The sequence below is a fragment of the Lissotriton helveticus genome, chromosome 5_1 (assembly GCF_964261635.1).
Source record: "Lissotriton helveticus chromosome 5_1, aLisHel1.1, whole genome shotgun sequence".
Lineage (NCBI taxonomy): Eukaryota > Metazoa > Chordata > Amphibia > Caudata > Salamandridae > Lissotriton > Lissotriton helveticus.
In genome coordinates this window covers 10,692,251-10,709,189 of record NC_136065.1, presented here as the reverse complement: position 1 = coordinate 10,709,189, position 16,939 = coordinate 10,692,251, and the positions used below count along the sequence as shown (strand labels likewise).

The window sequence follows — 16,939 nt, the reverse complement described above, 5'->3', positions numbered from 1 at the left end:
ATTCCGCCCAGTGGTTAGGGCTGTGGTCATGTCTAATATCCCTATGGAAATTGAACGAGGAAAACCTGTTTTGGGACCCCCCCTTTTTTCTTGGCCTCTGCTTCATCGAGCAACTCAAAATGATCAAGACAGCCGATTAAGTGTTTGGCGTACTAGTTTTGTACATTTCTTCATCTATGGAAACTTGGTCCTTAACATAACAACGTATTACCAACTGCCAGTAGGAAATATATAAATATATATAACCTTGCAGGGCAAAAACATTTTTTCTTCAGTTGTTGGTGGGAGCTGCACCTGATTCATGGCTCCTGACATTTTGTTTTTAAAAAGAAGCGCAGGCTACCATGCTTCTGAAATCTTTAGCCCATGAGTGGGCCAGGTCCCAGGGGCATTAACATATGGGTGCTGTTGTAGCACTCCCAATGCCCTGGGGCCAGGGGCAAGCATTTAAATAAATGCAGGAGGCCCTCGCAGCCCCAGGGTCCGCCACCTCCACTGGGCACTATCAAAATATAGATGCCGGTGGGCCCAAAGGGACCACATGCACCCCCGGAGACCAACACCTTCCTGGAGCACGTTATGGACCCCCTACAGACCCCCTGCAGCCACCTCTTCCCTGGGGCTGAAATAAATTAATATAGGGGGTCTGACGCGGACCACCAACCCTGAGAATTGCCACCTCAACAGTCCCCACAACCCATTCCTTGGGGCCAAAATCAGCCTGCCCCCCCATACAAAATACAAAAAGATATAAAAAGGCTGGCCCGGGGGAAGTCACCAGAGGCCCCGCCACTTTTTCCAAACTCTGTGTAAATGGTTGTCTTGGAGCACAACATGTTGGGGTATGAAATCCCTTTGGATGCTAATGGTCCGTGGTGGCCAGAAACCCTTTGTGTTAGCTCCTGTAAGTCCCACACAGTGGGTTTACTAAGAGGTTGTTGGAAGCCGCGCCCTCTTTGACCACTACTCTGCAATCATGCCTCCTGGTGCACTTCTAGTTGGGGGATGAAGTCCCCTTGGCTGTTGACGGTCTTTGAGGGCAAACAGCCCCTCCTGTTACCTCCAGTAAGTCCCACACAGTGGGAATGTTGAGAGCTGACCATGTCATGCTGAGGGCATGTGTAGTGCCTGGGTGGATGGATGAGTGCATGGGTAGTACCTGAGGAAATGGATGAGTGCATAGGTAGTGCTTGAGTGAATGGATGAGTGCAAGGGTAATGCCTGGGTGATTGGATGTGTGTGCATGGATACTGCCTGTGTGAATGCATGAGTGCATGGGTAGTGCCTGAATGATTGGAAACGTGCATGGTTAGTGTCCGGGTGATTGCATAGTGCACAGGTAGTGGCTGAGTAAATGGATGAGTGCAAGGGTAGCGCCTGGGTGATTAGATGTATGCATGGGTTATGCCTGGGTGAATGGATGTGTGCATGTGTAGTTCCTGAGGGAATGGATGAGTGCAAGAGTAGCCTTGGTTGATTGGATGATTGGATAGGTAGTGCCTGAGTAAATGGGTGACTGCATGGGCACTGCGTGCGTGAATAGATGAGCACCTGGGTGAAGGGTTCTAAAGGTTTTCTTTCTTTATTTTTTGACAATCTTCATGACGACATACTGATCCTAGCAGACACATTGCAAAAGTGGAAAACAAAAGCAGACATTCAATGGCCACCAACACATTGCAAAATAATATGTACACAAACGCATTCTGAACACTGCAATACACATATTACTATATACATACTTTTTTCAAAGCATGTTTAAACTCATACTTTTCTACTAAGTTGCTTTAAAAACTATCTTTCAGACCTATTTTCCGTTTTCGCTGTTATTTGGGGCGTTGAGATGACCACGATGATCTTGCCTTTTTCATAAAGTGAAAACACATATGCACACATATTTCATTATTTTGCACACTAGGGGTTTATTACGGAACTCTTCAAACTCATGTTTTTCTAGTGTATTTCTAGAACAACCATCTCTAAAACCTATCTTCCATTTTTGTTGTGAGGCCAAAGTTTGCGAGGACATTGGTCATCACGATCCCTGCGGCTAAGTCATGAAGGTAGAAAGCAAAAGCAGGAATTCAATAGCCGCCACCACATAAAAAAAATTGAATTATATAATTAAGTCTAACCATCACTGTACATAACTTACTATATAAATAACTTTATAAAATCATTGATCAAAATCTCAAGAGCTCTATAAAAATGTGTATTAATGATTCTCAGATTTTTTTTATATTCCCACCAATATTTTGTGATGACATTGATAGTTGCGATGTCTTCGCAATGGCTGCAATAGCAGTTGCGGCGTCGTTGCGAATATTGCGTGAAATTAAACAATTCAATTTTAGACACATAACTTGTGTCAGTAACACCCCCATTTCTCAAACATGGGGTCAGAGTACCTATACTCTGACCTCTGTTGTGGGCTTTCACACACATTTTTAGCCCAGAGAACAGTTGCCGATAGATAAAATGGCGGCTGCAACTTTCTGTTCAGGTTGCGTCCAGCCAATCAGCAGTCCCGTTAGCACGTGCATTCGTAATTCATTGCGAAATATCAGCGGCCAGAGATATCACTATAATTTTCAGCATAAATTTCGCAAAAATAACTGGACAGTTTTACACCGAATAGGCAAAAGGCGCTTTCTTGAACCAACTACTACCTCTGTGCCAAATGTTGTGGAAGTCCATTCAGCGGTTCAGGGTAAATGTTCCTATGAGAATTAACATTGCAAACGCACTCTTATTTGGCGCCCCATTTTCTCAAACCCTTCTGCATCCAGAACCTACCTTGACACTTTATTGGGAAAATGTCATGAAGATTGGTCAAATGACTCCAACGTTATAGGCAAGTCAAAAAGTGCTTTTCCTATGGAAACTTGGTCCTAACTATATGTATAATATCCTAACTGTATATCTAATGCAGTGTGTTTCCATACACACCCGGGCTATTTTACGGTCTGGCACTACACTGTTGGACTTACAGGGCTTTAATATTGTTGTCGAGGGAGTTTATTGATTTAAAGCTATATTTCAAATTTACTGTATTGTGCTATTTGATTTGCTGTTTGCAAACTTGTAGAAGTCAATATAGTTAAGCAGGTCCAATTCAGTATTTCACTTGCGAGAGGGCATCCAAGGAGTGCACTGTCAGTCCCCTCCCCTCCCCTCCTCACATAACTTTCATCAAATCCACGAGAGAGAGGTAAGATATCTTACCTCTCACGCATGGATTTGATGAAAGTCAATCCTGATTAATTAAAGATATAGGCAGACAGTTTGAAACAATGGTGGGATCTTTGCTGGGTTTAGGAAGAATGATAATCAAGGCTTCAGTGAATGACCCGAAGTTGATCCTGAAATTCTAAAGTAAGTCAATTTGTTGAGTAGATAAGGTTGAAGGTGAGGAGAAACATCTTTCTCAAACTCAGCAGGCAAACCATCAGGACCAAGGAAATGTAAGTGACTTTAGGGATTTAGGGGCAGATGTACCGATATCCGTGTTTGCGATTCTCAAATGGCGATTTTCTGAGAATCGCTATTTGAGAATTGCAAAATGGGATGTATTTAAAAATGTGCAATTCTTTTGCGAATTCTTAATATTCCTTAATTGCGATTAGCAAATTGAAAAATTGCAATTAATCAATACCTTCCCATTCATTTCTATGGGCCAGGAGACCCATAGGAATGATTGGGAACTCATTCTCAATTTGCGATTCAAAATGTGCTAATTTGCGACTTAAAAAACGGTTGATACATATGCCCCTTGATGGCTTACTCAATCTTGTCTATAGAAATCAGAAAAACCAGTTTATCTTTAACTGGTTGATAAATGTTATGGAAACCAAAAGACTAAATAAATGTATCAATATTATGGGTATCAGTAGATGGAAGATACACATCTGCCTCGCAGTAAGAGGCCGCACAATGAGGCAGTTGTGGATCAGTCAGCTTTTTCTTTTTTAAAACACTGCTTTTAAAATATAATTGCACTGTACAGTGAAGCCTTTTAAAAGTACCACTTGTTTAATTGTGTCTTTAAAAAAGAAAATGATATCTTGGTAGGGAATTTTTTTTTTGGGGCAGTTAGGAAGGGAATTGCTTCAGGCTAGACGGGATTTGCACTGCACTTTGTTTTCAAAGGAATCAACCATGGAGTCAACAACACAGGTCAGCACTCTAGTGGCTGACTCTGTAGGGACAAAAATATGGTGTTTACAAGGCTGAGGAGATGAAATCATTTATCTTTTTCATGGCTTGAACACAGATGACGTCAAGTGCAGACGACGAGTTGACTCCCATCTCAGAAGAACTGTGGAGTTTTGTACTCCTTCATTGTACAAATTTACCTCCAACTGACCTACCACTGAAACCTTTGTTAAGTGTGCGAAGTCACATGTGACATGTAGGGATTGACATGATTGGCAGGAAAATGGTAGATTGACTTTCTGAAAAAGCATATGCCTCATTGATCAGAGGCGCTTTTGAGATGGGCACTTCTTGGGCATTTATTGTGTTATCAGTTTTGACATTTGGGGTTGAAACTGAGAGGAAAAGGTTAAATTTCGTAGGTAAAAGGATGACTGATTAGTGAATTACAGCTAAGAGGGTGGATACTTACATATGGATTGGAATCTTTATCCAAGTGTTCATGCATGATGTCTACCCTGACAACTGTATGCGTTAGTTTTGCTGGTGCTCATGCACTAGAATTATTTTGGGCTTTGGGAGTCAGCAAGTAAATGGTGGTTAGAAAAAGCAAGGACTACAGCAGCGTAAACTATTTCGGGGTCTGCTGACTGGGATTAGAGAGGGTAGGGTTGAGGATCCCTAAGTCAATAACTATTAGACAGGTACAGATGATGTGTGATCCTCAAAGCAAATGATAAGGGTTCCTTCACAGTGGAGAAAGGTAAGGTTTACCGTAGGGGAATAACTCAAGCTGTTAATACTCAAGAACAGATCCCCATGACAGTACACATATAAGTACGGAGTGGGACATGGGCAATACAGCACATAACCAGCATCATTGCAGGTAGGTTCTGAGGTGCGTGCACCAGAAATGTCCAAAGAAGAAATCATGAATATTTGTCAACTTAAGTGCCATAAACACAAAGGCATCTTACCCTCCAGCACCTGCAGTCGTGTCCCATTTCCACGTCCTTTACCATTTGTGACCATAAACAACTCCACCTCGCAGATGTATGTTCCTGCGTCATCATGTCGCACGTTTTGAATTTCTATTTTGGCTTCCTGCTGGGAGGTGACGATGATGTTGTCTGACTTGAAGACCCTCCCGCTGAACTGTTGACTAGTGCTGGATACCTCGATCTCTCTTAAAGAATAGGAGGAGGTGGTGGTGTTGGTGAAAAGCCATTTGTAGCTGGCCTCGACAGAATTTCCGCTTCTGTAGTAGGAGCACTCTAACACCACTGTGTCGCCGACGGTCACGTTTATGTAGCTTGGCTGAGAAACCTGTAATAAAGCCCCTACAAAAAGCATGAAAATCATCATACACATTTCTTATGAGTTTTATTGACAGCTGTGAAAACAATGGAAAATGCCATCCTAGGAAATTCAATTTAGGGCAAGAAAGCCACTGATGGCCAGATCTTCTATCATCAGCTAATTGTGGGGGGATGTTGGCCACATTACTAAATTGTACCCTGAAGACTGGCACTTGTAGATGACAGTTTTTTAGACATGAAATAGGAAGGACCAAACATTCATGAACCTCATCTACAACTACGGGCCCGATTCACAAAGGTAAAGTTAGAGCAAAAGCCTAAGTTTAGACCTGAATTCTAAGTTAAGAATTAAAGTACAACTTAGACCAAAAGTCTAGCGTTACTACTTTTCGGTATTCACTAAGATAAGTTACTACTAGAACATTTACTAGCAGCAATGTAACCTATCATTGTGAATACTAAGAAGTAGCAAAGGTAGACTTTTGGTCTACAATAGACTTTTGGTCTAAAATTAGGGCCTGTTTCACATAGGTATAGTTAGACCAAAGGTCTAACTTTAGACCTGAAGTCTAACTTTACACCTGAAGTTTAACTTTACACCTGAAGCCTACTTTTAGGCCTGAAGTCTAAGTTTAGACCTAAAGACTAACTTAGACCAAAATCTAACTTTAAATACTGAAAAGTAGTAAAGGTAGCCTTAGAATCTAAATAGTCTTTTGTCTGAAATGAGGGCCCATTTTACAAAGGTAAAGTTAGACCAAAAGTATAACTTTAGACCTGAAGTCTAAGTTTAGATCTTATGCCTAACTTTACACCTCTTATTAGTTCATGTTTTTAATGAAATTAGGTACATCTTTTATTCAACGTCATAAATGACATCAGAGGATGGGTAGGGAATTTTGAATTCAATGCTTGAGCAGGTTGCGGTAATTGGGCTCGGGTGAGCGTATACATGAGGGTTGGTTATAATCGGGTTGAGATACTTAGGGCCAGATGTAGGTGGCCATTTACCGACCGGTAACGGCCGATTTCGGCTGTTACTGACCGGTAAATGGGTATTTGGGATGTAGGGGGGCAATTTTACCGATTCGGTAAATTTACCGAATCGGTAAATTTACCGAATCTGTAAAATACAGAATCGGTATTTTTACTGATTCGGTAACTGCCAGATGTAGGTGGGACTCTTCTGAGTCCCAAAGGCCTTACAGATTCGGTATTTTACCACCCAATCCAATTGGGTGGTAAAATACCGAATCCAGGTGTGCATGCACACCTATGCCATGTGACAGACAGACATGCCCTTAGGGCATGTCTGTGTGCCACCTGGAACCATGCCTGTATTTGGGGTGCTAGAGGGTGTCAAAGTGACACCCCCTGCACCCTGGCAGAAATCGTTATTTACCGATTCGGTAATTACCGAATCGGTATTTCCCATTGATTCCTATGGGCTTCACAGCCCATAGGAATCAATAGGAAATACCGATTCGGTATTTACCGACTCGGTAAATACCGAATATTAACGATTTGGTATTTCTATTTTTAAAAATACCTACATCTCCCACCTTCATATTTACCGATTCATAAATACCGAATCGGTAAAATTTGGTATTTATGAATCGGTAAATACGAATTACCTACATCTGGCCCCTAGTGATGAAGAGTCCGGAGTTTTAGATAACAAGACATTGAGGTGTATTAGATAACATACGTAGTGCAGCATGGGACTTGTAGGAGAAGAGGTAGGGATACACAGTGGTAGAGGGAGACTTGGTGGAGCAAGGTTCTCTCATAAGAAATACAGGATCAGAGACCACATGCAAAGACGGGTAGTGTTATGATGAATTTTACGATATTGACGGGGAATATGTAAATGTGAAAGAGTGAGCAGACATACAGAATAAAATCTGTAAGGACCAAATAAGTGATAACAGCTTGAATAACGAAGAAAGGATGATTCATGGTGTGTTTTTGGAGCGAAAAGGGTTTGGTTCAGGATCAGGGTGAGGCGAGTTAGATTTCAAACGTAGCGCGTGTCCACATTTGCATTTTGAAAAAACAACAACGGAGCACTGTGCCAACATAACGGACAAAAATACCCTGACCACACTAACAAAGAAGAAATACAAGTTGAACAAAATTCTAAGTGAAAGAGCCGGCACGTGGCTGAATAAGTTCAAATCCATAAACTTATGTGCCGCCAACAAGGCGGGGAAACAACTGGCATCATACCTAAAAGCAAAACAGAGGCAACACACAATCGCAGCCATAACAGACAAAACGAATAGGTCCCAAACGAAGAACAAAGGTATACTCGAGGTATTCAGGCAGTTCTACCAGGAACTATACACCGAAGACAAGAACCTAAAAGCAGACGGCGGCACAGCCATGCTCAACGATACCACCCTGCCAGAACTCACTCCAGACGAAAGAACAGCACTAGAAGTGGACATAGCGGACACAGAAATCGAAATACCCATCAACCAGCTCAAACCGAACAAGGCACCAGGTCCGGACGGGTACGCGGCAAAGTTCTACAAGATTTTCAGCCAACAACTAAAACCACTAATGGCGGAAACATACACTCACTGCATACAAAGAGGCAAGATGACTGAGTCCATGGGCGAAGCGAACATCACAATAATCTCCAAGGAGGGGAAGGACCCACAATACCCGCAGAACTACAGACCGATCTCGCTCATAAATGTTGACTGTAAGATATACGCGAAGATACTGGCCAATAGACTGAACAAGGTTCTGCCAAACCTGATACACAACTCGCAAGTAGGATACATCAAAAACAGACTATCGCAAGACAACACAAGACTGCTGTGCCATCTCATCAACCACACTACACACAGCAACAAACAGGCGGTGATGATAGCACTAGACGCGGAAAAAGCGTTTGACAGAGTCTCCTGGCCATTCCTAAACAACTGCATGAGCAGGTTCGGGCTAGGGACCAAATACAGATCGATGGTGATGGCCCTGTACAACGAACCAAAAGCAAAAGTGGTAGTAAATGGAAGCACATCGGAAACACTCACACTGGGTAGAGGCACCAGGCAAGGCTGCCCCCTCTCACCGGGCATCTTCCTTCTAGCACTAGAACCTCTACTAGCCAGAATAAGACACATTAACGAAATAGCAGGCATCAAAATCAAAGGAAAAACCGTCAAACTGGAAGCATACGCGGACGACATCCTCATCACAACTATTAACCCGTCAACGTCAATAACAGCACTCATGGACACAATAGGAGAATACGCTGAAGCCTCGGGATACAAGCTCAACAAAGACAAATCAGAATGTAAGCCAATGAACATCCACACCACCAGAGAGGTGCTTGGTGACTCAGGACTGACATGGCAGACGAAACCACTCAAATACCTTGGCCTGTTTTTCGGGAGAGACCTAACATCCACATTAGAACACAACTAGGAGTCAACCCTGAAGAAGATAAAAGAAAGACTAGACCTGTGGTCACCCAAATACATAAGCTGGTGGGGCAGGATCGAAACAATAACGATGATGGTAACGCCAGCCATCAACTATACGCTCAGCATGCTACCGCTCCTGATGACAGACACATTCCACAGAAAACTGGACAAACTCATAAACAACTTCATATGGAAAAGCAAGAAACCTAGAAGAGAAGCTAAGATTAACGAAAGACCTTGGAGGACTCAACCTAGCGAATTTTTAAATTTTCCAAACAGCCTGCCTAGCGAGGCAAGGAAGCTTCTGGCTAGACAACACCCAAAGCTACGAACCTGTTTGGTTAGAGGTGGAAAGGAACATTCTGGAGGGGCTAAACCCCGTAGCGCTTCTAACCGCGAACAAGCACCCCCAAAGACTGAACCCGATACTGAGACACACAAAGGAGGCACTGATGAAAATAGACAAACGTATGGCACGGAAACTGAAAGGCACGACATGGGAATCGATCTGGTTCAACACAAAGATAACCTACCAAGGAGCAACAATGCACAATGATACATGGATAGAGAAAGGAATAAGCCTCCCAAGCCAGCTATCAATCAATCAATTAATCATAACACTTGTATAGCGCACTACTCACCCGGAAGGGTCTCAAGGCGCTTGGGGGAAGGGGTTCGCTATTGCTCGAACAGCCAGGTCTTGAGTTGCTTCCTGAAGGCGAGATGGTCCTGGGTCAGTCGGAGGTGGATGGGGAGGGAGTTCCATGTCTTGGCCGCCAGGTAGGAGAAGGATCTTCCTCCGGCGGTGGCTCTTCGGATGCGTGGTACGGCGGCGAGGGCGAGGCTGGTAGAACGTAGCTGGCGGGTGGGCGTGTAGAAGGTCAGGCGGTCGTTGAGGTACTTGGGGCCCAGGTCGTGGAGAGACTTGTGTGCGTGGGTGAGGAGCCTGAATGTGATCCTCTTGTTGACGGGGAGCCAGTGCAGGTCTCTCAGGTGGCTGGAGATGTGGCTGCGTCGGGGGATGTCCAGGATGAGTCGGGCGGAGGCGTTCTGGATGCGTTGGAGTCTTTTCTGTAGCTTGGCTGTGGTTCCGGCGTAGAGGGTGTTCCCGTAGTCCAGTTGGCTGGTGACGAGTGCCTGGGTGACCGTCTTCCTGGTTTCGGTCGGGATCCATCGGAAGATCTTGCGGAGCATGTGAAGGGTGTGAAAGCAGGATGACGAGACGGCGTTGACTTGTCTGGTCATCGAGAGGGAGGAGTCCAGGATGAAGCCCAGGTTGTGTGCGTGGTCTGTTGGCTTGGGAGTGGTGCCCAGGGCAGGGGGCCACCGGGAGTCGTCCCAGGCGGAGGGCGATGGTCCCAGGATGAGGACTTCCGTCTTGTCTGAGTTCAGTTTCAGGCGGCTGTTCTTCATCCACTCGGCGACGTCTTTCATCCCTTCGTGTAGGCAGGTTCTGGCGGTGTCTGGGTCTCTGGTGAGGGAGAGGATCAGCTGGGTGTCGTCGGCGTAGGTGATGATGTTGAGGTTGTGTTGGCGTGCGATGGCTGCAAGAGGTCTCATGTAGACGTTGAAGAGGGTCGGGCTGAGTGATGATCCTTGCGGAACTCCGCAGATGACTTTGGTGGCCTCGGATCGAAACGGGGGAGGCGGACTCTCTGTGTTCTTACGGCGAGGAACGAGGAGATCCACTCCAGTGCCTTCTCTTGGATGCCGATGTTGCTGAGGTGTTGAACTAGGGTGCGGTGGCAGACAGTGTCGAACGCTGCAGAGAGGTCCAGGAGGATGAGTGCCGCTGTTTCCCCGTTGTCGAGCAGGGCTCGGATGTCGTCGGTGGCTGCGATGAGGGCGGTCTCGGTGCTGTGGTTGGCTCTGAAACCGGACTGCGAGGGGTCGAGGGGTCGAGGGATCCGTTCGTCTCGAGGAAGGCGGCAAGCTGTCTGTTGACGATCTTCTCGATGACTTTGGCAGGAAAAGGGAGGAGCGAGATGGGGCGGAAGTTCTTGAGGTCGGTGGAGTCCGCTGTTGGTTTCTTCAGTAGGGCGCTGAGCTCGGCATGCTTCCAGCTCTCCGGGAAGGTGGCGGTGTTGAAGGAGGTGTTGATGATGTTCCGGAGTTGGGGTGCGATGGTTGAGTCGGCCTTGTTGAAGACGTGGTGGGGGCAGGGGTCGGTTGGAGATCCGGAGTGGATTGTGTTCATCGTGCGCGCTGTGTCTTCGGTGGTCACCGTGGTCCAGATGCGGAGGGTGGCGGTGGGGTGCGATGGTTCGATGGTTGGGTGCGTGGGTGGTACGCCGAAGCTGTTGTGGATGTCGATGATCTTGCGGTGGAAGAACGAGGCGAGAGAGTCGCAGAGGTCTTGTGAAGGAGTGATGTCGTTGTTGCTGGTGCTGGGGTTGGAGAACCCCTTGACGATGCTGAAGAGTTCCTTGCTGTCGTGGGCGTTGCTGTCCAGTCGTTCCTTCAGTGACTTCTTCTTGGTGGTGCGGATGAGCTGGTGGTGCTTGCGGGTGGCTTGTTTGAGGGCGGTCATGTTGTCGGTGGTCTGGTCGAGGAGCCAGGCCTTCTCGAGGGTGCGGCAGGTCTTCTTGGAGCCCTTGAGTTCGTCGGTGAACCAGGGGGCCTTCTTGCTTCTGGGTCTGCTGGGAGGGTTCTTCAGTGGTGCGAGGTCGTCGGCGCAGCCGGTCAGCCACTGCGTGAAGTTGCGGGCTGCTTCGTTGGGGTCCGTTGTGCTTGTGGGTGGGTTCTGGCTGAGGGAGTTGGTGAGCTGGTCGGCGGTGATCTTGCTCCAGCTCCTGTGTGGAACCTGTTGCGGGTGGTGGTGGGTCGTGGTTCTTCTGAAGCTGAAGTGTACGCAGCTGTTGTCGGTCCAGTGGAGTTCGGTGGAGTGGCTGAAGGTGTTGTGCTTGCTGGATGAGAAGACGGGATCAAGCGTGTGGCCGGCGTAGTGGGTGGGGGTGTTGACCAGTTGCTTGAGTCCGAGGTTGGCAAGGTTTCCCAGCAGGGCGGCGGTGTTGCGGTCCTTGTTGTTCTCCAGGTGGAAGTTGAGGTCCCCTAGGAGGATGTAGTCGGCCGAGGGGAGGGCGAGTGGGCTGATGAAGTCCGCGATGTCTTCGCTTAATTGTGTGCGTGGTCCCGGGGGTCTGTAGACGAGGGTGCCTCTGAGGGTCGTCTTTGGGTCGGTGTGTACCTGGAAGTGGAGGTACTCGGCGGCGGCGAAGCTGTCGTTGGAGTCGGTCGTGATGCGGATGGTGTTCTTGTGGACGATGGCGATGCCTCCTTCGGTCTGGTTGATGCGGTCCCTCCTGATGATCTTGTACCCGTCCGGGATGGCGATGGCGATGTCGGGGGCTGAGGAGGCGTTCATCCAGGTTTCCGTGAGGAAGGCGATGTCTGGTGATGTTGTGTCGAGAAGGTTCCAGAGTTCCACGGCGTGTCTGTAGACGGAGCGTGTGTTGAGCAGGATGCACTTGAGGTGGTTGCTGCTGGTGCTTGGCTTGGCAGGTGCTGTGCAGGTTCGGAGGCAGGAGAACTTGCAGGTCTTGCAGGTGAAGGGTCCGTGGATGCGTTTCGGGGTGGCCCGGCAGCAGGCGGGGTTCCGGCCGGCATTGATTGCGTTGAGGGCGGCGGCGTCGTAGGTCTGTCGGGTCGTCTTGCATCGGCGGGGGCCAGGGGTCCTGGCGCTGAGCGCGGGCCAGGCACGGACGGGCGCAGACGGGCTTGCCTTTGACGCGCCTTCGGCGCACAATCGGCGCGCCCGCTGCGCGTGACCGCTGCGCGTGCGTGGAGGCGTCATAAGAAGGGAGCCGGTAGGGAGGGTCCGCTGGGTGGTGGGAGCGGGGGGGCCAATCGGCTGGCGGGGGGGCGGGCCGCAGGGAGGCAGCGGCGGGAAGACGAGTGCGGGCAGCTCAGCGGCGCCTGGGTCGCCTGCAGCGGTGAGAGGAGTCCAGCAGGAAGTGGCGGCAGAATCAGGCAGCAAGCGGGAGGAGCGTGGGGGCGACCCTGCCAAGGTAAGGAACAGTGGTCGCTCCCGAGTGTGGAGAGAGGTCCCCTTAAGAAGGGAGCCGGTAGGGAGGGTTCGCTGGGTGGCGGGAGCGGGGGGGCCAATCGGCTGGCGGGGGGGCGGGGCCGCAGGGAGGCAGCGGCGGGAAGACGAGTGCAGGTGGCTCAGCGGCGGCTGGGTCGCCTGCAGCGATGAGAGGAGTCCAGCAGGAAGTGGCGGCAGAATCAGGCAGCAAGCGGGAGGAGCATGGGGGCGACCCTGCCTAGGTAAGGCTAGAAACTAAACAGTCACCATTAACATTCCAAAACCTGCAACAACTACACGGGCTCCTGAACCGGGAACTTTACACCTTCCTGAAGATCAAAACAGCCATAACAAAAGCGAACCTAAGCAAGGAAGAACCAACCATCATCAAATACTTGCAAACTCTAAACTCGGCAGGCCACCAAACGGCAAAGATATACAAGCTCCTCAACCCAACCGCATCGTCACCGAACAAGAAAACAACGAACACGTGGGAACTACTCCTGGGAAGGCGGCTAAACGACAGCGAATGAGGCAAAATGTGGCGCTCGGCATCGACAAATAAGATAACCCCACAACTAGCTCTGACAAAATTCTGGCTACTCCACAGAGCCTACTGGACACCGTCAAGACTCCACAAAATAGGCATCACAGAATCAGGCGACTGCTGGAACTGCCGGAAAGAGGAAGGAACTCTAGAACACCTGATCTTCAGCTGCACTAAAGTCAGGAAGTTCTGGATGAAAGTGAACAGCTTCCTGAACGATGTATTCGATAAAGACTTAACAATCAGCTTTGTAAGCCTGGCCACAGAACACATGACAGCAGACCTAAACAGCAAAGAAGAAAGAGACCTACTAGACTTACTGATCACAGCAGCCCTAAAAATAATCCTGACGAACTGGAAAAACACAGCCAAAGCCAATTTTAAAACATGGATGAACTGGGTCACCTTTCTCAGAGGAGCAGACAACATAACGGGGAATTTCTCAAAGGAACACAACGCAAAAGAAGAGATGTGGGAGCTCCTAGATGCACAGCTGACGAGACCCCAGCCAAGGACATACAACTAGCCCCCCCCTCTCTCTTTCTTCCTTTTTCTTTTTCTTTTTTCTCCTCTCTTTCTCGGAGAACACGAAGGCGAAGCATACCACATTTTGTACTCTATATCAGAAAGCCAGATGTATATTCTACATTTTTATATTTTAATAAAAAGTTTTTTAAATCATGAAAAAACAACAGCGGAAATTAATTGCCATAGGGTGATACGGAGGGGCGGTGACTTGGTGCAGGTGCTTTAAAAGCAGCCCGGGAGGGGGTGTGGGGGTGGGGGGGGACGTTTGGTGATTATGAACAGAGCGGGAAGGTGATTTAAAGAACTACGCTTGAAGGTATGGAGCAGGGGTGATTCATGTGTTTAGCGAGGGGTCACCACTAATGGTGGTAGAAGGGAACTATAGGAAGGGTAGGGGAGTTGGGTTTGAGCATCTTTTCATGGATAGCGTTTTTGCTATAAACTTGCAGGGAAGGCGTGGAATTAGGGGAGCGCTGGTATGTAAGACACGCATGTTTTTGAGAAATCTGTAATTGTATTTAAACTGATTAAAACGCAAGTCTAATAATACTATTTTGAACTTGTAGAGAACCCCTGACGAAGGGCCAAGTAAGAATCAAGGAGAACTTATGTACACTCCGTGCTTCAGGATAAAGCCTGGATTGGCAGTTCTGCTGCATTAAGGATTAAGTGAAAACACAAGAGTCTCTCTCGTGTGGCAAGAGGACAAACATTAAAATACTGAGGAGTTTTGGATGATTTTTGATGAAATTGGAATACACATTGATGAAACTGGATTACATTTGTGGCATTAATGTTATGCTTGACGCATTAAGCTGTGCACCTGACACTGGAGTGCTACTGTGCTCCATATTTTGAAGTATGTTACCAAAACGTGGCTTAGGGCAGACCACGTATCTGGGCTTGCACGCCAACTAAACTTGAAACAACAAATATCATGGAATAACTGAAAAAACTGGGTTGCACTTTGTCACCCCCCCTTCCTTTGTCACCCCCCCCCCCATTCCTTTGGTAAGTTAGGTTTCCCCAGAATTTGTCTCCATCCTCAGTCAGAATACTGAGCAAAGGGGGTGGTTCAAATGTGGTATTAAAATCCCCAGCCACCATCACTTTGTTGTGGAGCTAGTGGTTTCCAATCAGATCATCTAACAAAGCCAGTATTGGTGAATCAGTCCCTGAGGAGGTGGACCTAGCATTGAAAATAGTCAAGGATAGCCCCAGAGAGAAAGCCATCTGTGTCCCCATTAAATCAAGGGATGGAATCAGAAGCTGTTTATGGGCACAGGCAATACAGTTATTTTTTGAGAAAACTTACTAAGCCTTTACTTGCCCTCCCTGAATTCCTTGGAGCCTGTGCTACAATAGTACAGGTGGCATAACCATGTATAAGTACCCTGTCCATAGCTCAAGTCTCCTGGAAAATACAAATATAATTTTGATCATTTAAAGTAAACCACCCTGGGTCAGCAAGTTTAGAATATATCCCTGTCAGATTCCAGGAAATAATAGACGGGCTAGAGTTGACATCTGGGTCTACCACTACATTGGACGTGTAAGCCCCTACCTTAGGCTTGGTGTTAGCCGCACCATTAGATTCACCTTTGTTTCGCCCAAGTTCAAAATTATTTACATTTAGAAGAATAGTAGCTACAACATCCTCAAGCCTTTTCGGTGAAAGAGACATCATGGATTTACACATTTTACCTGGGGTTTGCCTTACATGGGAGAGGTGCTCAAGGCCAGGAATGTCTCCTGAATGGGAGATATTCTCGCTAGATGAAACAGCATACACAACTACACTATTGGAATTTGGATTAAGCATTCCAGGAAAATTACATAATATAGATTCAGCATCCTTACTGCCAATTCGAGTTTGAGAAATTGGAGCACTATCAAACCCAAACCCAATCCTGTTCGGTAAAGCAAAGTCCTCCGATGTTAAAATAATCAAATGGGATACAGGTTTGGGAGATGCCCCAAGTCAGTCAACGTTGGTCGATGATGATAACCTGTTCATACTTGGGGGCCCATTAGGATGTCAGGCGGATCGCCACCGCCATGCGGGTGGTGGCGATCCACCCGTCATCCTTGCGCGGCCACCACCCATTTCCCCCGCCATATTACTATGGCGGGGTGACCGCAGCGGACGGAAAGACCATCTGCCGCATTTCCGCCCCGGTTGCAAAATGCCTTTCTGTGCGGCAATGCCGCCACGGAAAGGCCTGTGGAAACTCCCTGCGGGGGCCTGTTGCGGTCCCAAAGGGACTCCGAGGGGGGTGGGAGGTGCACATGGGGGGTACCTATGGTACCCCCCGCATTTCAAAGAACAACGTGGCAGGCACCGCACGGTGCCTGCCACGTTGTGCTTTGAAATGCACAACATGTACCTTTACCATTGCGGCGGGCGGTGCTTTCAGCACCACCCACCGCAATGGTAAAGATACAGGATGCGCCCGCCACTGTGGCGGGCGCACCCTAATACCCCCCACGGGACCCCCGCCCTTATGGCGGGCGGTCCCGTCACACGATGGGATGGCGGGCGATCCGAATGGACCCCTAAGTTTGGCTCCAGAAAACAAATCAGTACCAGTCCTAGATTATTTAAACCATATACTGGAAGTATTATGTGGACTGCACCTAGCATCAAGGGCCACCAAATTATGCCCTAGCCTCCCATCTTTCAGTGTCAGCTCAATCTTATCGTAAAGAGAATTAAATGTTGGACTCCTCCGGGCATTGAGAATGTCTTCATAAATAACTGAACGGCAACCCTTAACATGCCTTATCCAATGTGTTACCTAGTTGATAAGAGACTCATGCCTACCATAGGAGAGTTTTGGAACATTAAACAGTGCAATTCTATTCTTAGAGGCATTATACCTCCCATATACAGGAGTACTATGGTTTTGGTTCCACTGTCTTATGCCCC

At 47.7% G+C, this 16,939-nt stretch overlaps 1 protein-coding gene across 2 annotated transcripts in view; it reads right to left on the bottom strand.

The window, feature by feature from the left end:
* LOC144754060 (natural cytotoxicity triggering receptor 3-like) overlaps positions 1–16,939 on the bottom strand; it is a 199,670-nt gene that overhangs the window by 73,192 nt on the left and 109,539 nt on the right. For both annotated transcript variants that reach the window (XM_078641579.1, XM_078641578.1), the window contains exon 3: positions 5,133–5,495. In XM_078641579.1, the coding sequence (XP_078497705.1) occupies positions 5,133–5,495 (363 nt within the window). The remainder of the gene's footprint in view (positions 1–5,132; positions 5,496–16,939) is intronic.